Raw genomic sequence first — 17,843 nt, 5'->3', positions numbered from 1 at the left:
GAGGCGCGCCTCTCCAACGTCACATCCCCCACAGCCTAAATCAAACAAACTTTCTGCTTGTAGTTTTGTCTTGTAGTAGCCTAGTAGACGTGTAAATATGTTATATTTTGGTATCATTGAGATCAAACATATGCCTAATAAATACAAGGACCTATAAGCAATATAGCCTTAAGATGCTCAATTTGGAGTTGCTATAATCTATAAGTTCACCAGCTTTATTTAGTATGACCAATCAGGCTATAGGCTACATTGTTTCTTTTTTGTGTTTTTTTACCGCAGACAAAGTAACATTTGGTTGTCCCATCCCGTAATCATTTCATGTTCATGGTCAAGTGATTTCATTATTGACAGATGACGTTTCCCCCTGGTGGTTATTTTAGATGTGGGTTTCTTCCTTTATAAAATAAAACTGCCATACTAAACTGCCCTATTCTCTTGATTTGAATAGCTCGAAAGAAACAATGGTTTCGTACAGACGCTTGAAAAGGGAGAGTTGAGTGTGGTGGGGACGGCGTGCTGCTATTTGCGTCGGCTTTGCCACACATTACAGAATTAGAACCCATACAGTAATGAGAATAGAATAGGTTCATGTTTCATTCCATACATAGGCTAGACCTCGCCTACACAGTGAGCTTGACTGAGTAGGCTAAATATTAAACTTCACCCAACTCCCAAAAAACTACAACGTTTAATGAGTCATTTAATTTCTTTTCATGCTTGACAGTCTTGTGCAATATGCTATTGTTTAAATATAATTTTAAAAAGTCCTTTGAAAGGTCTCTGTAATTCAGTATTTACATACAATTTTGATTTCAACAGTGGAAGCAAGGATTGTGATAGCATTTCACATAAAACGCAATTAAAACATTGAAGTAACTTTCTTGTCGTGAAACTCCAACCACACACCATGCGGTAGTAGTCTTTGCGTTGATTAACAAAAATACTCATTACACAAAGTCAGCACCGTCAGTACAAAATAGCCTAAGTTGTTATTTTATTGGCCAACATAAAAAATCCAACTTTTCTCTGACACTCTGACAGTATAACTATCAGGACACTAGTGGCTGAGGTGGGAAAAGAGTTAAGCTGGGTATACTGTATGGGGGCACACACCAAAGAATGTTTAATTGCAGTGCTCTATAATCCCACTTGCCACAAACAGGACCCCCTTGGCCAAATTCTGAACTGCTGCTCAAGGTCATCACTATGGAGACATGTAAAGAAGCTGTAAGTGTGCTGGGTTGGCATAGAAACGGTGATACAACCTGTTTAGGTCAACCCCTGAGGGCTTGACCTTGTGATAACTAAAACTTAAAAGTCAGGAAGATTGCTTTGCACAAACATTTCACAAGCCAGGGAGCGACATCAAAAATAATAGCAGCAGCCTTGGTCCACCAATGAGCTCAGTTAGAATTGAGAAAAATGAAGTTATGTAAGAATGTTTGGCTAAGGAGCCAATTTTCCTTGCTGATCCTCTACAATGCACTGTTACTGAGAAATACTTTATTTCTCTCTAATGCACTGTGTGGTCGACAACAGACATTGAAGAATACTAAACACTATCAGGACACAGGAGGTGCATTTGAGAAATGCTCTGGCCAACTTCCCAACGGAAGATACACTCAAAGAAGACATACAGTACATATACTGCAGAGGAACTGAAATTGGGTCTACAGTGTAAAAGGTCTGTTTCTAGATCAGGTGATTGTTCCCTCATGTCACTTAGAGGCAGTATCCTTTCATGCATGACGGGACCTTATTAATAGCTTTGCTCGATTTCCATTTCCTTTCGATTCATTCACTTGGTCAAGAAGTCACTCTCCACTTATCCCTCTTCCAAATCCTACCGTCCGTCCATCCATCCATCCATCAATGCACATCTTCCTTTCGGTATATTTGATTCGGTCATGTATTTCATGCATACTGTGCAAATTACTTTGTGTGGATATGTGTGCAGAAGGGTGTGTGTATGTGTGTATATGTGTGTATGTGTGTGTATGGTGTCCGATAGTCAGGCCTGGTCAGAGTCTGTGTGGTCCCTTAGTCCTCCTGCTCCATGTATCTCTCTCTTTTTCTCTCTCTTGAGAAAGCCAGGTGGTGCTTGCCCAATGTCGGCGACCGGTGACTTCACTTCCAGGTGGCCGGGGTGGGGCGCACGCTGCTTGACCGGCTGCCCTTTGACCCCAGGGACTGGCCCGAGCGGCTGCGGAGGTCGCGGTCCGCACCTTCGCTCAAGGCCTGCTCCTCATCATATCTGCCCCCCGTGAAAAGAAGAAAAGACAGGGAGGGAGAGAGAGAAGGACAGTGAGGAGATGGAAAGGAACAGGCATCAGGCACACATGCACATCATGAAGTAAAAGGGACTGAAGGGAAAGGAGACAGTGGAGACAGTTAATCCAGCTACTGTAAATCTGTTCAATAACCATGATTATATTATATTATTTTTGTAAGATTTGCTTATTAAATGATGTATTTCCATATTTTGGTACCACCAGTCTTTTCGTACATCTGTTTGTACAGAGAGGGGCTGAAAGAATTTGTTTTATTATATCTTGCAATATATCATACTTATATTCTAATTTGTTCTTTAGATCATTGTATCCACATAATCCTATTCTACATTAAATCCTACAGCAGCATTGGGATTCTGACCCGGTCAAGTCAAGTCACTTTTATTTATATAGCGGATTTTTGTGCAACTCTAATGACCCTGCCATTACTCATTGACTTCAGGCCCTTCGATAGCTCAGTTGGTAGAGCGGAGGACTGTAGTGGTGTAATCAGACATCCTTAGGTCGCTGGTTCAAATCCGGCTCGAAGGAAACATTTTGGCCTGTGTGGGCTATCCCCAAAATAGAAAAAAGGGGAAGGGGGGGGGCTCAGTCAGGTGGTGTCCGTGATATGATTGGTGCAGGGGAAATGTCACTCACAGGACTTGGTAATTCCCCAGCGCCTCCTTGGGCGGGCTTCGGTTCCATCGGCAGTCTGGAATTTCAGAGTTGGGGGTGACTATGTTGAGTGTGTCGTTGATCAAGTTGTACTTGAGGATGCGATCATTGGCTGTGCTGGACGTGAGTGAAGGAGAGGCGTTTACCTGAGGTATGCACAACAGAGAGAGTAACAGGCAGAGAAAAAACTGTAAATAAATTATGTTAATTTTTTCAACTTTTGTATTGTTTTATTTTGTAAGTCGCCTTAGACATAAACGTCTGCTAAATTCCATAATCATAACCATAATCATATGATATGATATATGATAAGATACTTTGATACTTTCTGAAATACTTTTATTGCTATTATTATTACTAATATTAGTGCTAGTTGTTTGGGACAACAACAGGGACAACAACAGACACACTACTACTGCTAGTACTACTACAGAAATACGTATTCCCAACAAATTAGTTAATATGGTAAAAATCATGAATTATGGATTATAGATATCAGATGAGGACAGATGAGGTAAGATCAAGATAACAAACAAATATAACACAGAAGAATGTGCAAAACTCTTACACTTTGGCCTGTATGACCCATAGGGCTGTGCTGCACTATTTACGTTAGCATGCTTTCAATATGAGTAGCTGATAGCGGAGCGAGGCCAATGAGGACTTATTACACATTAACTCCAGGCTGGCTGAGGAATGCAAGCCATTCTGCTCAGAATAGACTTCTTAGCCCTGAGATAATACTGACCCACCCTCAGGAGACAAGAGAGAGAGAACAGCCAAGCCAAACTGCTAGCACACACACACACACACACACACACACACACACACACACACACACACACACACACACACACACACACACACACACACACACGCATGAACGCACACACACAAACACACAGATAGAGGCTTTGAATAAAGGCTATTCTATTCAATACTCAATGAGGAAAAAAGATTCAGATAATTGCAGTGTGTGACCTGATTGTGTACACAAGCTCATGTTTTAAGGTGCACACATATACAGACACGCAAAGGCATGTGTGCATGTGCACAGACACAGAAACATTTCCTTAAGGGCATCTGTCTTGGCAGAGGCCATGCTGTTTGTTTCACTGCTAGAATATGCATATAAAATGCATCTGAGAAGTACAGAGAACGCTACCAACACAACAAGTGAACCACAACTCTGTCTCTGTTAACATCACTGGAGCAGGGATGTGGTGTTTGTGTCTGTATGTGTATAAGTTTGAGTTTACTAAATCTATATAAAATATCTAATTTATCAACTACTACTGTACTTACTATTTATTTATTTACAGATTATTTAATAGGGGCATATACAGTATATAGGCAAACTGAGAATGGGTATCTGATGCAAATATCATGGTGTTTATAGCTAATGCTATTAACTATATATACAACTATATCTGTAGGCTATATATATCTTTGTGTGCTTGAGGTGCTGGCCTACTCAGGGACCAATACTGAAACTTGGAGACAATCTTCATAGGCGTGTATGTGGGTGTGGGGGGGTGTGTGTGTGTGTGTGTGTGTGTGTGTGTGTGTGTGTGTGTGTGTGTGTGTGTGTGTGTGTAAAACACACCTACCTCAATAAGCCATGGTTTCAGTTTGTCATCAATTATGATGTCATATCCATAGCATTCGAAGCAGTGCTTATCATTGTTCATCACAGACTGTAAGCAGAGAGAGAATGAAAGTGAGAGAGAGAGAGAGAGAGAGAGAGAGAGAGAGAGAGAGAGAGAGAGAGAGAGGAAGACAGAGTAAGAAAAAGTGAGAGTGAAAAAAGTGTGTGAGAGGTGGAAAGACCAAGAATAGGGGTGGGGTGGGGATTGAAAGATTTTGGGGCATGACTTCCTGAGAAACTAAACTTAGCTATGACTAAAGGTTCCCTTTTCTCTAAAAGAACAATGAAATGAAAGAACTGAAAAAAGAAGAAACTCACAAAGGGTCTGGTTCATCGGATAAACAGCTGGATTTGTATTTTGTGTGTGTGTGTGTGTGTGTGTGTGTGTGTGTGTGTGTGTGTGTGTGTGTGTGCACAACAGACTACATGTCAACTGTCCACTCACGGCCACTGCCTTCAGAGACTGCACCATGATCCAGTGGATCTGGTCAAAGAGTCTGCTGGTCACCTCCTTCCCTCTGGTGCTCTCCAAGTACAGACGCAGATTGCTCACTGTCCACTTGCCCCCGTGTACGTGATTATAATCATCCTGAGCGTCCACACAAAGCAGGTTATATTTAGCTTAAAGCAGCTGTATGAAGTTTTGGTTTAAAACTAGCACTCTAACAATGCTAACTATCTAAACTCCAACAACAGCACAGTAGGAACAGGTAAATACTTGCTAACATGCTAACTGATATCTTTTGGGTATATATTTGTGGTGCTATGAAAGATTTTCTTTCATGATGATCCAACCTGAACTACAGAACTACATTGTGCATAGCTGGTGACTCCAGCAGTGCATACTAGTGCTTAGAAAATTACTACATTACTATTATTATGTCTTTGTTATGACCTTCACTAAATACTCTGCCCTAAGTTGTAAGGCATCCAGAAAAGACTGAATGACTAATTGCGAAATTACCTAAAAAAAAAAGGTACACAAAGAGAAGTAGGTTAACGTAACACACTCAGGATGCCTTAGAACACAGTTGCTGACACAGAGAGAGAGAGAGTTCAGGTGGAGCTACTGCACAGTTCAAGTTGTTTAATTACATACCCCATGTTTCTGAATGGCCACGTTGGTCAGGTGCACAAACATGTTGTCCAGCTCACTAGTGCTGGGAGTATATTTCACTGTGCAGAACCTGCAGAATCCCAGTTTATACCTGCAAACAAAGACAAGACACCAGGAGCTGAAGAGGGGTTTGTGAATGACCTAGTATTGACCGAGACCTAGTAATGACCTTGACTCAAAGGTTATCAGATCTATGTATCACCTTCAGCAAATCCATTCCATTTCCATTCATATGAATCATACCTGTGCAAAAAAGCTCACATTCTTGAATGAACTGTGCAGCCTCAAAGGTATCTATTGACTTCAATTGTTGTTAAATTGTTTTAGTTTTCATTGTTAACTTACATGTAACACTTGAGAGGCCTGTACGTAGTGACCAGCACGTACAATCTCAGGTCAAACTTCTTTCCACCAATCAACAGAGGATTATCAATATACAGGGAAATGACATAGGCCTCTTTGCCACTTGATGCAGCCATGAACCTAAGAGGACAGCAGAGAAGGACAAGCAGACAAATGATGAGGTCAGAAACATCTGGCATCCAGCTCAGTCTGTTAATGTTATTGTGACACACATGTTACAAATTATTCTTCTCCCACAGGACTATCTCAGAATACAGGGCATGCCTACAATGTCCAAATGAAATGATATAATAGTGCAACATAATAAAATTGAAGTTGCCTTAGCATATCTGGCACAGGGCATTATTCAGCTGCAGGACCCAGGAAAGAAGGTAGTATGCTAATATTTTAGCTCAATGCAAATGCTAGGCAAACAGCTCAGACTCCAAGGCACCTGGCCAGTAAAGGCCAATCATTGCTATGGCTTGTACTCCTAAAGATCCTACTAGGTTACCTTATAGCTGGACACAGTACAAGAAATATTTTTGATTGTGTGTGTGTATGTGTGTGTGTGTGTGTGTGTGTGTGTGTGTGTGTGTGTGTGGGGGGTTATGGGCAAGAAGGATTTTTACGTTGACGTTCTGCTGTCCCGAGACCACTTCTTAATCTGTGAGAGTTTGTTGATGAGGAAGATGCCTTTCCCCTGTGCCTTGCCGCATGGCTTCATAATCCACGTGCTGGACGGACTCTTCCGGAACTCCTCCACAAAAAGGTTGTAGTCCGCGGGGAGCATGAACGTCACTGGGACGAAATCTGAGAGAGAGAGAGGATAAAGAGGAGGATGAGGAGGATGAACAGTGGAATACTGGAAAGAATAGATCAGCTGTTGTGTGGAGGGCTAAGCCAAAGGAGACAAGGGGGGATTGTTTCAGCCCACATTTTTTTAAAACCTGTCAGTGTCTAAAGGACAAGCAAATACTCCTTAACAGAAACTACGTACAATTTATTAGTTACAGATTACTACCCTGGCAGCAAATACATTTGCTGCCACTAGGGTGCATCTAGATTTCTAGGCTAACAGATTACAGATAGTGCCACATGAATGCACAAGCAAAATGTCACACACACATTACTAGTCAACCTGAATCACACACCTAGAAAGATGTATTTTCCATTTTCATCCTTCTCTGCCAGAGGACTCCCCTCCTTTTCCAGTTCCTTCCTGTAGCGTTTGATGTTCTTGATCATGAGGTCCTTCCTTGTCAATTCATAGTGGTTGGGGAAGTGGTTGACCATCTGCTCATCTGAGAGGCGGTAGCCGGTATCCACACTAAATACATTTCTAATGGTCTGGATGCTCATCCTGAAAAATATATAAATACAAATATATTTTCTATTTGTGTTCAAATGCAACTGGGTGTCTTAAAGGTGATTGAAATATATACTTTCTAGTTTTGGGTGCTTACCAATAAAAATTCCAGTCTTCACTTTCAGCAACCTGGATCCATCCCCTCTTCTCGAAATTATTTATAAGCACAGATTTCTCAATGTCTGTCACCCACTTCACCTTACCAGCCATGGCACCAACCCGGGCTGAAACACAGTACCCTCCGCATCACTGGACAGTGAGTACACATAAAAGCTAGCTTTTTAGCTATTAGCTTCTTTACTCTCGAGTTGATATTTCGGTCGTTATCTCATATGGAGACACAAATGCATGTCACTCTCATAGCACAGGTCATATAAATAAAACGACATCCGTTTGAAATGTTAGAGGTAACTCAGTGCGGCAATGATGCTGCCATACCCTTTTCTCAGATGTGGGTGAAGTGATGTGATCAACAACACTTTCCTTCAGAGGGGCACCTACCTGCAGGCAGGAGTATTTTCATCCAGTGATGTTAACGCTTGAGAAAATATGTCTTTTCCACAAACGACGACATGCGACAATAACCAATAGTTTCAACCTATGCATAACATGCAATGCTTAATTTCCAAAAATTCTGTTCAAGGGTGGATGCTAGTTGCTATCTTGATTTATTGATCGCCAGACAACTGGGATCAGAGATGAGTACGCAAATGGTCCACTTCCGGGTGAATAACCTAGCAACCGTGGACGCACAAATGTCAAAGTGAATTTTGCATTGCACAACATCACCATGGGGCTCGATCATGTCAGCAGCCGTTTCTCGCTTGAAAAGTTGTAAACCAACCCTGCCATGTGTAATAAGTGGTTACGAATAAATGTGAACATGTAATATATGTTCACACATAAATACAAGCATGCCACTGGTCACAGTGAGAAAAAACATGTGTGTACATTTTTATGCCGATAAGCAGATCGGTGTCGCCCTCTACTGGCTCTGGTAATAACTACCCGGACTTCCTGGCCGGTGGTGCGTATGGGCGTGGCGGTGAAGTTGACATCATTGCATTGTGTCAGACACCTGAAAACAACCGGATTAAAGAACGCTGCTGTAAGTGCTGCTTTACGTTGTTTAAAATCAATGCATAATAATTTTATAGTTCATATAATTAAGTATTTTTTGTAAATAATGTATTGTTTGTTTCGTAGGGCGGCGTTCACTTTAATCTAAACAATCAGGTAAGATGGGCTTTTTTGCACCTGTCTATTGTTGATTCTGTGACTTACATCGAACGCCGTAGTCTAAAAAAAATAATAACCTCAGTATATGTATTGCTTTCATTTTATTATTATTATATATATTTTTTTTTAAATACAAGATACAATAGAATCAACAGTTTATTCAAAATGGCTATCTTCAATGTCACCTTTTGTTTGAGTTGCTGGCTATAATGATGACATCACCCTCATGTTTTGATGTGTCCATGAGTGGCGGTTGATGGATTCATTCTTGATTATATCAATAACAACATCCAATAACATCTAAAAAATAATTTAGAATTATTTCCAGTGTTTGACTAGGCTGACATAATAAAAATGTAGCCTGGTGTGTGTGTGTGTGTATATATATATATATATATATATATATATATATATATAAATATATATATATATATATATATATATATATATATATATATGTGTCATGTATTGATTTCAGTCTTGTACCATTGAGTCTGTGAAGGAAAATTCAGTTGGAACAGTTTCAGAATGACAGAAATTATTTGCATCAAAGTGCTCTCACACAAACATGAGCTCATGATGTGTTTGCGTGAGTGAGTGTGTGCGTGCGTGCATGTGTGTGTGCGTGCATGAGTGCGTGCGTGTGTGTGTGTGTGTGTGTGTGTGTGTGTGTGTGTGTGAGAGAGAGTGTGTGTGTGAGAGAGAGAGAGAGAGGGCAGAGCCTATTCATGCAAAGTCAAACAGGAAAGAGGGGAACAGATGACGCAGGTTTCGGGGGTTCTGAAACTGAAATCCCTGAAGAGATAAAAAAAAGACAAGAAAACAGACAAATGTATGTGTATGTGTGTGTGTGTAAGTGAGAGAGAGAGAGAGAGAGAGTGAGAGAGAGGGAGACAGAGAGAGAGAGAGAGAAAGAGAGAGAGAGAGAGAGAGAATGAGGTTGTTAAATGCTGGTGTCAGTGAAGTCATTGTTTTAACCCGAGGAGAGCTTCAGGCGACATGTCTCCATGGGGACACACCTGTTGTCACGTGTCTTTGTGTTTACATAAGGTAACTGGACCGTTGGAACTCACGTGTCGTACCCTCCCTCCCTCACTATCACACACACACACACACACACACACACACACACACACACACACACACACACACACACACACACTGCACTGTCCGTATGGTGATAAAGATCTCAACAACCCACACACCCCACAACAGACTTTCATCCATATCCACACAAACACAGGGCACTGGTGTTTCTAACCATGTATGTGCCATTTACCCACATGTCCACTTTTTGTGTTATTTCCCCCCGCTCAGAAAACAAAATGGTGGAGCAAACGAGACCAACTCCAAACACCACCACTCTCCAGGCTGGTCCTGTGGAGCTGGAGGATGGCACATTATCTGACGTGACCACAAGGTACAAACACAAGTCAAATCAGGAAAAATAAAAAAGGTGCAAAGAGATATTTTAAAACGTGTATTTACATATATAAAGAAAAAAGTTTCTAAAGGTCTTCTACATTATGAGAAGCATTGTTTTGTATGTGTTGGTTCAGGGGTGGCTAACCAGTCATTAAGGGCCAAAACATTTCCACACCACTCAAAAGAGCTGCACAACAGAAAAGATGGCCACACTACAACAGCAACAGTGACTTACAGGCCTACGCCTAATGAGACATAGAGTTGCAGTTTAAATAGCTCTTCTCCTTTTCATTTAAAGTGAGACACTTGGCAGATGCTACAAATGATCATTTTTAGGAATGAGTAGCAAAGCAACAAAAATATCTGAGACACATTACAAATCCCCCCTCACTGAATGACGTATTAGCATGAGCGATGTTCCAATATAACAACCAATGTGACCATGTTCCGTTAATTTACGAAAAGAAAATGAACAAAAAGAAAACGAGTCTGCTTCTCTGACTGACGTTTAAAAAGCCTACCATTGACCTTGTACTTGCGAAGGTCAGTGTCTTTTAGAAAACTCTTGAGACATTTTCAGGTTTGAAGCTTTGTGCATCAGTTAAGTCTGGCATACCAAGTACCAAACTAACATAGAACACATGTAGAACAAATGTAGAACACATTTTTACGGTGTTATTTTGGTTAGACACGTTATGCTCCAAACAACAAATCCTCCCTTTGAATATCCTGTGTTCCTCGATTTGCATTTAAATTCAGGCTACGTTTTCCTGACTGCAACAGTAGCATTAAACCTGACTAAAAAAACCAAATGTGTCTGCTTACAGTATGTTTCTTTTGGGGCTAGATTCCTATCCATCACGACAGTAAAATTATTTCAATCTAATCATTGGTAGCCTAACTATTGACAGTGTTGTCAAATAATTAAATGTATTTTGATTTATCAGAAATATATTTAAAAAAAAAAAAATCTCCAAGGGAAGTGAGAACATATTTGAGCAGGGGCGAGCCGCACAAGAGGAGGCAAAGAACCGCATGTGGCTCCCAAGCCGCAGGTTCGCCACCCATGTGTTAGTTAGATCTTCAGTGTAATCTCTGACATGTATCTCAGTGATGGCATTGGCTGTTTGGACTGGCAGGGATGGCATCTCACGTGACTCGTTTGTTTGTTTGTTTTTTCATTAATGGTGTTGCTGTGAGGGGTGGCATTTGTAGTACATTAGGGTGACATCCCTTACCCGTTTCATTGGGGTATAGGCATAGGAGTAGTGTTTGGGGTGGCTGGGTGCTGGTAAAACCTCAGGTGACATCCCTTACCTACGTCTCTGTATTGGGGTTGGGGTAGTGCGGGATGGCAAATTGGCAATTGCTAGTAATATCTCAGGTGACATTCCTGACATGCTTGTCTGTGATGGTGTTTGGGATGGCAGGGAGGCCCGGACCATTGGTCGGCAGCTGGCCCAGATAGGAGATGAGCTGAACCAGCGCTGGGCCCACCGGCTGCCTGACCAACGGCTACTGCAGCCGCTGGACAGAACAAACATCTTCATCAGAGCCAGAGTCTACAGGTATGCAGGGTCTATTCAGCATACACACACACACATACACAGTACACAGATCTACAATGAAGTGAGATACATATGTCCACTGGCAGAATTTACCATAGATGTCTCACTGTTTCAGTGTGTGCATTCTTTGGTAATCTGACATGTAATGGAAGTTTCATAGCTTGCTGAAGTTCACTCTTATCATCTCCTCTAGGCGTTACTTTTTGACGGAGGGGAGGGGTCTCAGAAATGTCTTTGCTCTGGCTAAACTGTGGCTGAATCCTCTAATTAACAACCAGCCTGTCTGGGTAAGGACCGCCGACATTAAAGATCTATATGCGCGCACGCACGCACGCACACACGCACACACACACAGTACAGAGTACATAAATTATTCTGTTTTAGCCATGTGATGTTGTGTCCAGCTAACTTTATAGAGATACAATTATACTCTGAAACATTTCCAAATAATAAAAAATAAAAAATAATAATACTCCTTTGCCACAATTCCAGTCTTTGCCTGTGGCCAGCCCAAAGACCATGTGAACATATGACATATCCTCTGACAGGGAACACTTTCCGCTTCATCCATCCCACACAGGTGTCCAGTTTATGTCTTTCTGGTCAGCGCTGGACCACAGGTTTGCTGGTGTCCACTGCACTTATGGCCACGGCGGCTGTCTGCGTTGCACTCTGGGAACTGAAAAAGGACTGATCCTCGCACAGATGGGCTATAAGCTGGCCTTAGCCCGCAGATTGTTTTGCTTTGTTTAGTTTTTTATATAATTGAATATATTTAATTTGTTTTCCAAATGTTCTTTCTTGCATGGATAATTGAATGGTATTGAAGTGCTGGCTCACAACTGTTTTGTATTTGTGTACATCATAGAGTGTTTTGATGTGGCTGTTGCTGGTGCACAGCCTGTTCTATGAGGGCAAAGTCTGTTGCTAAGTGAAAGGACAACGGCTGTGTGTGTGTATCCCTCCCCCACGCTTGTTATCAAACAGAATCATGTGTTCCAACATCAGGGAAGCTGGACTTTCAATTCCATCCTAATTTGAATGTGATTATAAACACAAATTTAAACTTGTTCAATAAAAATAGCTTTGAAAAAAAAAATCTGAATTCTAATCACTATGTTTGTATTGACTTCAAAATGTCTACTTGAGGTCCATTGTAATTGATCGACATATTGATCTTTGAGTAAAAAAGTTTATTGTGTTCTGTCATATTGTTTATTGACACCCACGTGAATCCAGTCTTTTACATACGTGTGTGTGTTTGTGTTTCTGTAGTAGGCATTTGGGAATATGAGCACATTGTCTTTGCCTACTTCTATGCTGTTACTCATTCATCCTCAGTCACAGTGACGTCTATGTGCGTGTAGTTCCTGTACGCCTTCATGTTGCACTTCTGCAGCGTGGCCCCGAGCTGTCTGCCGGGCCCCACCTCGTACGTCTGCGGAAACGCCGTCCCCTCGCCACGCTCGAACAGCTCGTGCAGCGTCTGCTCCCACTTCACCGGCGACACCAGCTGCTTGAGCAGGAGCCGGCGCACGTGCTTGTCGTGCATGTAGCGCTTGCCGTCCACGTTGGAGTGGACGGCGATCTCCGGCCGGCGCACGTCCAGGCCCTTGAGCGTCGCTCGCAGCGGCTCCACGGCCGGCTCCATCAGTGGCGTGTGGAAGGCTCCGCTGACAGGGAGCCGCCGCGTGCGCATGAAGTGCAGCTGCCGCGAGTTCTTCTGCAGGAAGTCCAGAGCCTGTGTGTGTGTGTGTGTGTGTGTGTAAAAAAGAAAGACAATCACGGAGAAAAGAAAGCATTTACTGTAGATAGGAAATAATATCTAATTATTTATAGTACAAGATTGATACTTTGTACACTAAATTTCCATACACTGAGCTCCTTCCACATGGTTTTTTTAAGTTCCTACTAGCTTTTGAAAATGACCGAAAAACGCAATCCTCCAGGGTTTTATCCTTAATATGTGGTCGTATTGAGAACTCAAATATGGGAACATTTATAAAATATTATATTTAAAGGCACTCTAAGCGATGCTGGGTAACGTCACTTCTGTTGACGTTCAAACAAAACTGAAAGCTAGCTCGCTACTTCCTCCCCCTCCCGCCCGTGCAATTAAAACTCTCCTAAACGTGCATCTCGTCGGTGATTTGCTGGAACAGTTTGTTACGTTTTTTATGGGCAAGGTTTGCCCAAGTTGTTTTGTGGCCGTTTTTGGAGCTTGGGTTGTCCACAGAGATTGTGTTTTATTACAGTGTATTCAGGACACAGGCAGCTAGCAGATGGTGAGGTGATGTTTGCTGTAAGTGACAAAAAATGTTTTACCCTAAAAAACGTATGACATCCCTTAGACTACTAGGAAAAAATTATTATTTACACCAAATGTGTACAAAACAAGTGTCCTTAATGCCAATATTTTTGCACTTTTTCCTAATCGAGGGCCTTCAGTGAGCATGTCATGCAAACTATAAATGGTTCAGAACATGTTTGTCTTCCACCGTATCATGTTTGGACGGGCTATGAGTAATACTTTTTAAGAGATTAATGCCCAAACATTGTGATTGTGATAATGTGCATTTCAGGCTGTCAAACTGAAGTAGTATCAAGGGCTGAAAAAACAAATATGAAGACATTTGAACAGAAATATTTTTCAGGCCTTGGTTTTAGGACTCATTTATGATATAGAGAAGAGGGTCTGTACAAAATCTGAGATGATGCAGCAACAACCTTTTCTGATTTGTCATGGAATGGCCCAACTCTCAATCTTACCACAAATGTGATAAACAGCGTACACCCAAAAGATCAAACATTGCATCATGCATGCCTTATCAATCAATAAATTAAGATCTTTAGCACCACTGTACCACTTCCTTAAAATCAATAAAGATTACATGTAAATTCATGTATAGGCATTCATACTGTATTATGTGTGGTACTGCCCAAATGAATACTGGGGGTTAAGATGGGGGACCTAAGATAAGACCAGGGCCTGCACTGACAAGGGGCCCCCATACAACTTTATTATCATTACTAGGAGAACCCAATACTATATATTCTTTCAAAGGAGCCAAATTGTCTACCAGTGCCCCTGTGAAGAAGTACCATAATCTAATACTAAAAGTATAGTATAAGTATATATATTCTTTTGATCCCGTGAGGGAAATTTGGTCTCTGCATTTATCACAATTCGTGAATTAGTGAAACACACTCAGCACACAGTGAACACACAGTGAGGTGAAGCACAAACTAATCCCGAAGCAGTGAGCTACCTGCTACAGCGGCACTCGGGGAGCAGTGAGGGGTTAGGAGCCTTGCTCAAGGGCACTTCAGCCGTTCCTACTGGTCAGGGTCCAAACCGGCCCCCCTCTGGTAACAAGTCCCAAAATACAGACCGCATGTGAATAAATTTACCTCCTGATGCCCAGCGATGACTCTCCCATCTGGGAAAAGATAGTTGGCCACCATGCAGACAGGGTCTTGGATGCCCAGGGACTGGCAGTGTTCCCGGGCCAGAAGGCAGGCGTGGTTGTACTTGGCCTGTGGTTTGCCAATGACTGACAGCATGCCGCTTGGCGTCTGCTCCGAGGCTGCCTGCATAGCCTCGGCTCTAATTTTCACAGCATACAGACCTGGAGGGGAAGCAAGCACACACACACGCATTGGCATTACATACACAGAGAGACACACACAGAGAGGGAGAGACACACAGAGAGAGAGAGAGAGAGAGAGAGAGAAAGAGAGAATGTAAAAACTTTGTAAGAGCCACTCTATCATTTATATTTCATACACTCACATGATTACTCTAAGAAAAGTCCAAACCTTCTGCGAAGTCCATGGCACCAGAGAAAACTAAGGCAGCGAATTCCCCAACACTAAATCCTGCCGCAGCAACGCAGTTCTCTATGGCCTAAGAACATAAAGAAATGGGAAATTGTGCCCATCATCTCATACTGGTGTTACACTAGCCAAAGGGTCATTCCACGTCAATTCAACCAGGGCCCACGCACTTAGGTCTCAAAAAATTCTGAAAAAATTACCAGGTGTACCTATGTTACCCAGGAGACACACTGTTTACAAATTACTCTTATGTAAGATCGATACTTTCCAAGATACAGCCAGTTTTAAAGGGGGAGGGGGTGTCGATTTTGTTCGGGCTCTTTTTTTTGTCAAAGTTCACAAGCCCACAGCGCAAGAACTAAACCATGTAGGAGGCTCAAATTTTACATGCTGGTACATAAATAGGAATAGTATGTAGCAAAATCGTCACGTTTGGTCTGGATAATCCTGCATGGTCATAGCTGTCCCTCAAAATTGATACAAATTGTATTGGAGTTTTTGGCTGGGCTCTGTTTAAGCCTTCAGAAGACATATTTGTACTCAACATAGGCTCTTGATTTATTTTCCTTACTGAGATAAGTAGAAACACTCTCACAAAAAGCAATGAACAGAAAATAAATCCCTTCAGGGTCTGAACAGCAGACCTCACAAGTCTGAAAAATCCTTTTGGTTATCATTTTCAGAGCATCCAAACACCTTGTGGGAATATACAAAGATTTTTTAAATATTTTTTCTTTATTCTCAATGGTCTTTTCTTTTTAAAAACACCAATTTGACTTGTCTTATGCAAATCTTTTTTTTTCACTTTCCACCCTGAACATGGGCAAAATGCACCATTGACAAAATGTTTTGTATAGAGCTACCACAGGTTACTCTATACAACCACAGGTGGCAGTGTGGTGACTCTATATAAAACATATTGATGTCAATGGGGCATTTTGCCCGTGTTCAGGGTGGAAAAGAAAAAAGAAAAGATTTGCATAAGACAAGTCAAATTGGTGTTTTCAAAAAGAAGGGATCATGGAGAATAAGGAAAAACATATTTAAAAAATCTTTGTATATTCCCACAAGGTGTTTGGGTGCTCTGAAAATGATAACCAAAATGATTTTTCCGACTTGGGAGGTCTGCTGTTCAGACCCTGAAGGGATTTATTTTCTGTTCATTGCTTTTTGTGAGAGTGTTTTATACTTATCTCAGTAAGGAAAATAAATCAAGAGCCTATGTTGAGTACAAATATGTCTTCTGAAGGCTTAAACAGAGCCCAGCCAAAAACTCCAATAAAATTTGTATCAACTTTGAGGGACAGCTATGACCATGCAGGATTATCCAGACCAAACGTGACGATTTTGCTACATACTATTCCTATTTATGTACCAGCATGCAAAATTTGAGCCTCCTACATGGTTTAGTTCTTGCGCTGTGGGCTTGTGAACTTCGACAAAAAAGAGGCTGGACAAAATCGACACCCTCCCCCCTGTAAAACTGGCTGTATCTTGGAAAGTATTGACCTTACATAAGAGTAATTTTACAGTGTGTCTCCTGGTTAACATAGGTACACCTGGTAATTTTTTCAGAATTTTTTGAGACCTAAGTGCGTGGGCCCTGGTTGAACTGACGTGGAATGACCCCAAAGTAAAGTAATGCTAACTGGGGCCAAACCTGTCATTACACAGTACTTACGGCTGGGTTTTCATGATTTAGTCTCTCAACCGCAGCAAGCGACGTGACAAACACAGCAGGCTGACAGTGAACTGTTTTTATGAGATCCTCCTCGGGTCCGTTAAGGCATAGAGAGAGCAAATCATAGCCAAGTATCTTCCGCGCCACTGAGAACATGTCCTGGACAGCTCCATACTTCAACAGTCCGCGTCCCATACCCACAAACTGACTGCCCTGGCCTGGGAAGAGGAGGACCGACACCTGTCCCGGTTCTCTTTTGGGTCTCTGTTGCTTCTCAGGAACATCAATGTCTGGATCGTGAGATGTAACATTACTGGTGGAAGGCGGGTCGTTTCCATTTTTCGAGCTACGGCGAACACCGTTTGAAAGTTGTCTGAGCGATGAAAGCTCGGAGACACAGGTTTGTCTACCACCGAGTCTGAAAAGTGCTCCAAAACTCATGGCTACAAGATGACCTGTTTTATTGTTATGGAGATGTCAGCATGTTCGCTAAGCCAGCCTGTCCATTTAGTGGTTCATACGAAGATAAATTACGAATTTAGATGACATACCATGGGGTGACACAAGGGCGCCGCCATGTTGATTCTTGTTTTGTAGTTTTAGAGCTGTTGATCAACTAACCACAAATCAAACAGCGCCATCTAGTGAGGTCTTTAAAGACTGGCGCTG

General features: G+C 41.9%; 3 protein-coding genes and 1 non-coding gene across 5 annotated transcripts; 2 read left to right on the top strand and 2 right to left on the bottom strand.

Annotated features, from left to right (window-relative positions):
• Positions 1-695: 695 nt before the first annotated feature.
• ttll1 (tubulin tyrosine ligase-like family, member 1) lies at positions 696-8,370 on the bottom strand. The gene is made up of 10 exons (XM_048267781.1): positions 7,926-8,370; positions 7,522-7,648; positions 7,210-7,418; positions 6,688-6,868; positions 6,059-6,196; positions 5,696-5,804; positions 5,042-5,185; positions 4,559-4,645; positions 2,931-3,094; positions 696-2,254 (listed from the first exon to the last, which is right to left on the bottom strand). Exons 1-10 carry the CDS (start codon positions 7,945-7,947, stop codon positions 2,128-2,130), a joined length of 1,308 nt encoding a protein of 435 aa, XP_048123738.1. The 5' UTR covers positions 7,948-8,370; the 3' UTR covers positions 696-2,127.
• trnay-gua lies at positions 2,736-2,822 on the top strand. Its single transcript is given in 2 exon segments — positions 2,736-2,772; positions 2,787-2,822. It is a non-coding gene; the product is annotated as a tRNA-Tyr (tRNA).
• Positions 8,371-8,446: 76 nt separating the features above from the next.
• bik (BCL2 interacting killer) lies at positions 8,447-12,857 on the top strand. 2 transcript variants are annotated; one of them, XM_048267784.1, is made up of 6 exons: positions 8,447-8,532; positions 8,631-8,660; positions 9,981-10,083; positions 11,519-11,656; positions 11,850-11,943; positions 12,237-12,857. In XM_048267784.1, exons 3-6 carry the CDS (start codon positions 9,989-9,991, stop codon positions 12,348-12,350), a joined length of 441 nt encoding a protein of 146 aa, XP_048123741.1. In that variant the 5' UTR covers positions 8,447-8,532; positions 8,631-8,660; positions 9,981-9,988; the 3' UTR covers positions 12,351-12,857. The 2 variants fall into 2 exon arrangements, with proteins under 2 accessions (XP_048123741.1, XP_048123740.1); XM_048267783.1 differs by lacking the exons at positions 8,447-8,532; positions 8,631-8,660 and having other exon boundaries at positions 9,161-10,083.
• mcat (malonyl CoA:ACP acyltransferase (mitochondrial)) lies at positions 12,736-17,793 on the bottom strand. The gene is made up of 4 exons (XM_048267782.1): positions 17,175-17,793; positions 15,476-15,563; positions 15,068-15,285; positions 12,736-13,397 (listed from the first exon to the last, which is right to left on the bottom strand). Exons 1-4 carry the CDS (start codon positions 17,613-17,615, stop codon positions 12,984-12,986), a joined length of 1,161 nt encoding a protein of 386 aa, XP_048123739.1. The 5' UTR covers positions 17,616-17,793; the 3' UTR covers positions 12,736-12,983.
• Positions 17,794-17,843: the final 50 nt, after the last annotated feature.

The sequence above is a fragment of the Alosa alosa genome, chromosome 17, assembly GCF_017589495.1.
Source record: "Alosa alosa isolate M-15738 ecotype Scorff River chromosome 17, AALO_Geno_1.1, whole genome shotgun sequence".
Classification (NCBI taxonomy): Eukaryota; Metazoa; Chordata; class Actinopteri; order Clupeiformes; family Clupeidae; genus Alosa; species Alosa alosa.
The sequence above is the reverse complement of the archived record's forward strand: the minus strand, read 5'-3'. Positions and strand labels throughout refer to the sequence as shown.

Coding starts and splice junctions, on each gene's coding strand:
- ttll1 (XM_048267781.1), bottom strand. CDS start 7,947: ATGAAAATACTCCTGCCTGCAG. Junction 7,419..7,521: donor GAAGACTGGAATTTTTATTG/GTAAGCACCCAA, acceptor TATATTTTTCAG/GATGAGCATCCAGACCATTA. Junction 6,869..7,209: donor TGGAAAATACATCTTTCTAG/GTGTGTGATTCA, acceptor TCTCTCTCTCAG/ATTTCGTCCCAGTGACGTTC.
- mcat (XM_048267782.1), bottom strand. CDS start 17,615: ATGAGTTTTGGAGCACTTTTCAGACTCGGTGGTAGACAAACCTGTGTC. Junction 15,286..15,475: donor TGCCATGGACTTCGCAGAAG/GTTTGGACTTTT, acceptor CTTCCCCTCCAG/GTCTGTATGCTGTGAAAATT. Junction 13,398..15,067: donor TCATCGCTGGGCATCAGGAG/GTAAATTTATTC, acceptor ACACACACACAG/GCTCTGGACTTCCTGCAGAA.
- bik (XM_048267783.1), top strand. CDS start 9,926: ATGTATGTGCCATTTACCCACATGTCCACTTTTTGTGTTATTTCCCCC. Junction 10,084..11,518: donor TTATCTGACGTGACCACAAG/GTACAAACACAA, acceptor TTGGGATGGCAG/GGAGGCCCGGACCATTGGTC. Junction 11,657..11,849: donor ATCAGAGCCAGAGTCTACAG/GTATGCAGGGTC, acceptor CATCTCCTCTAG/GCGTTACTTTTTGACGGAGG.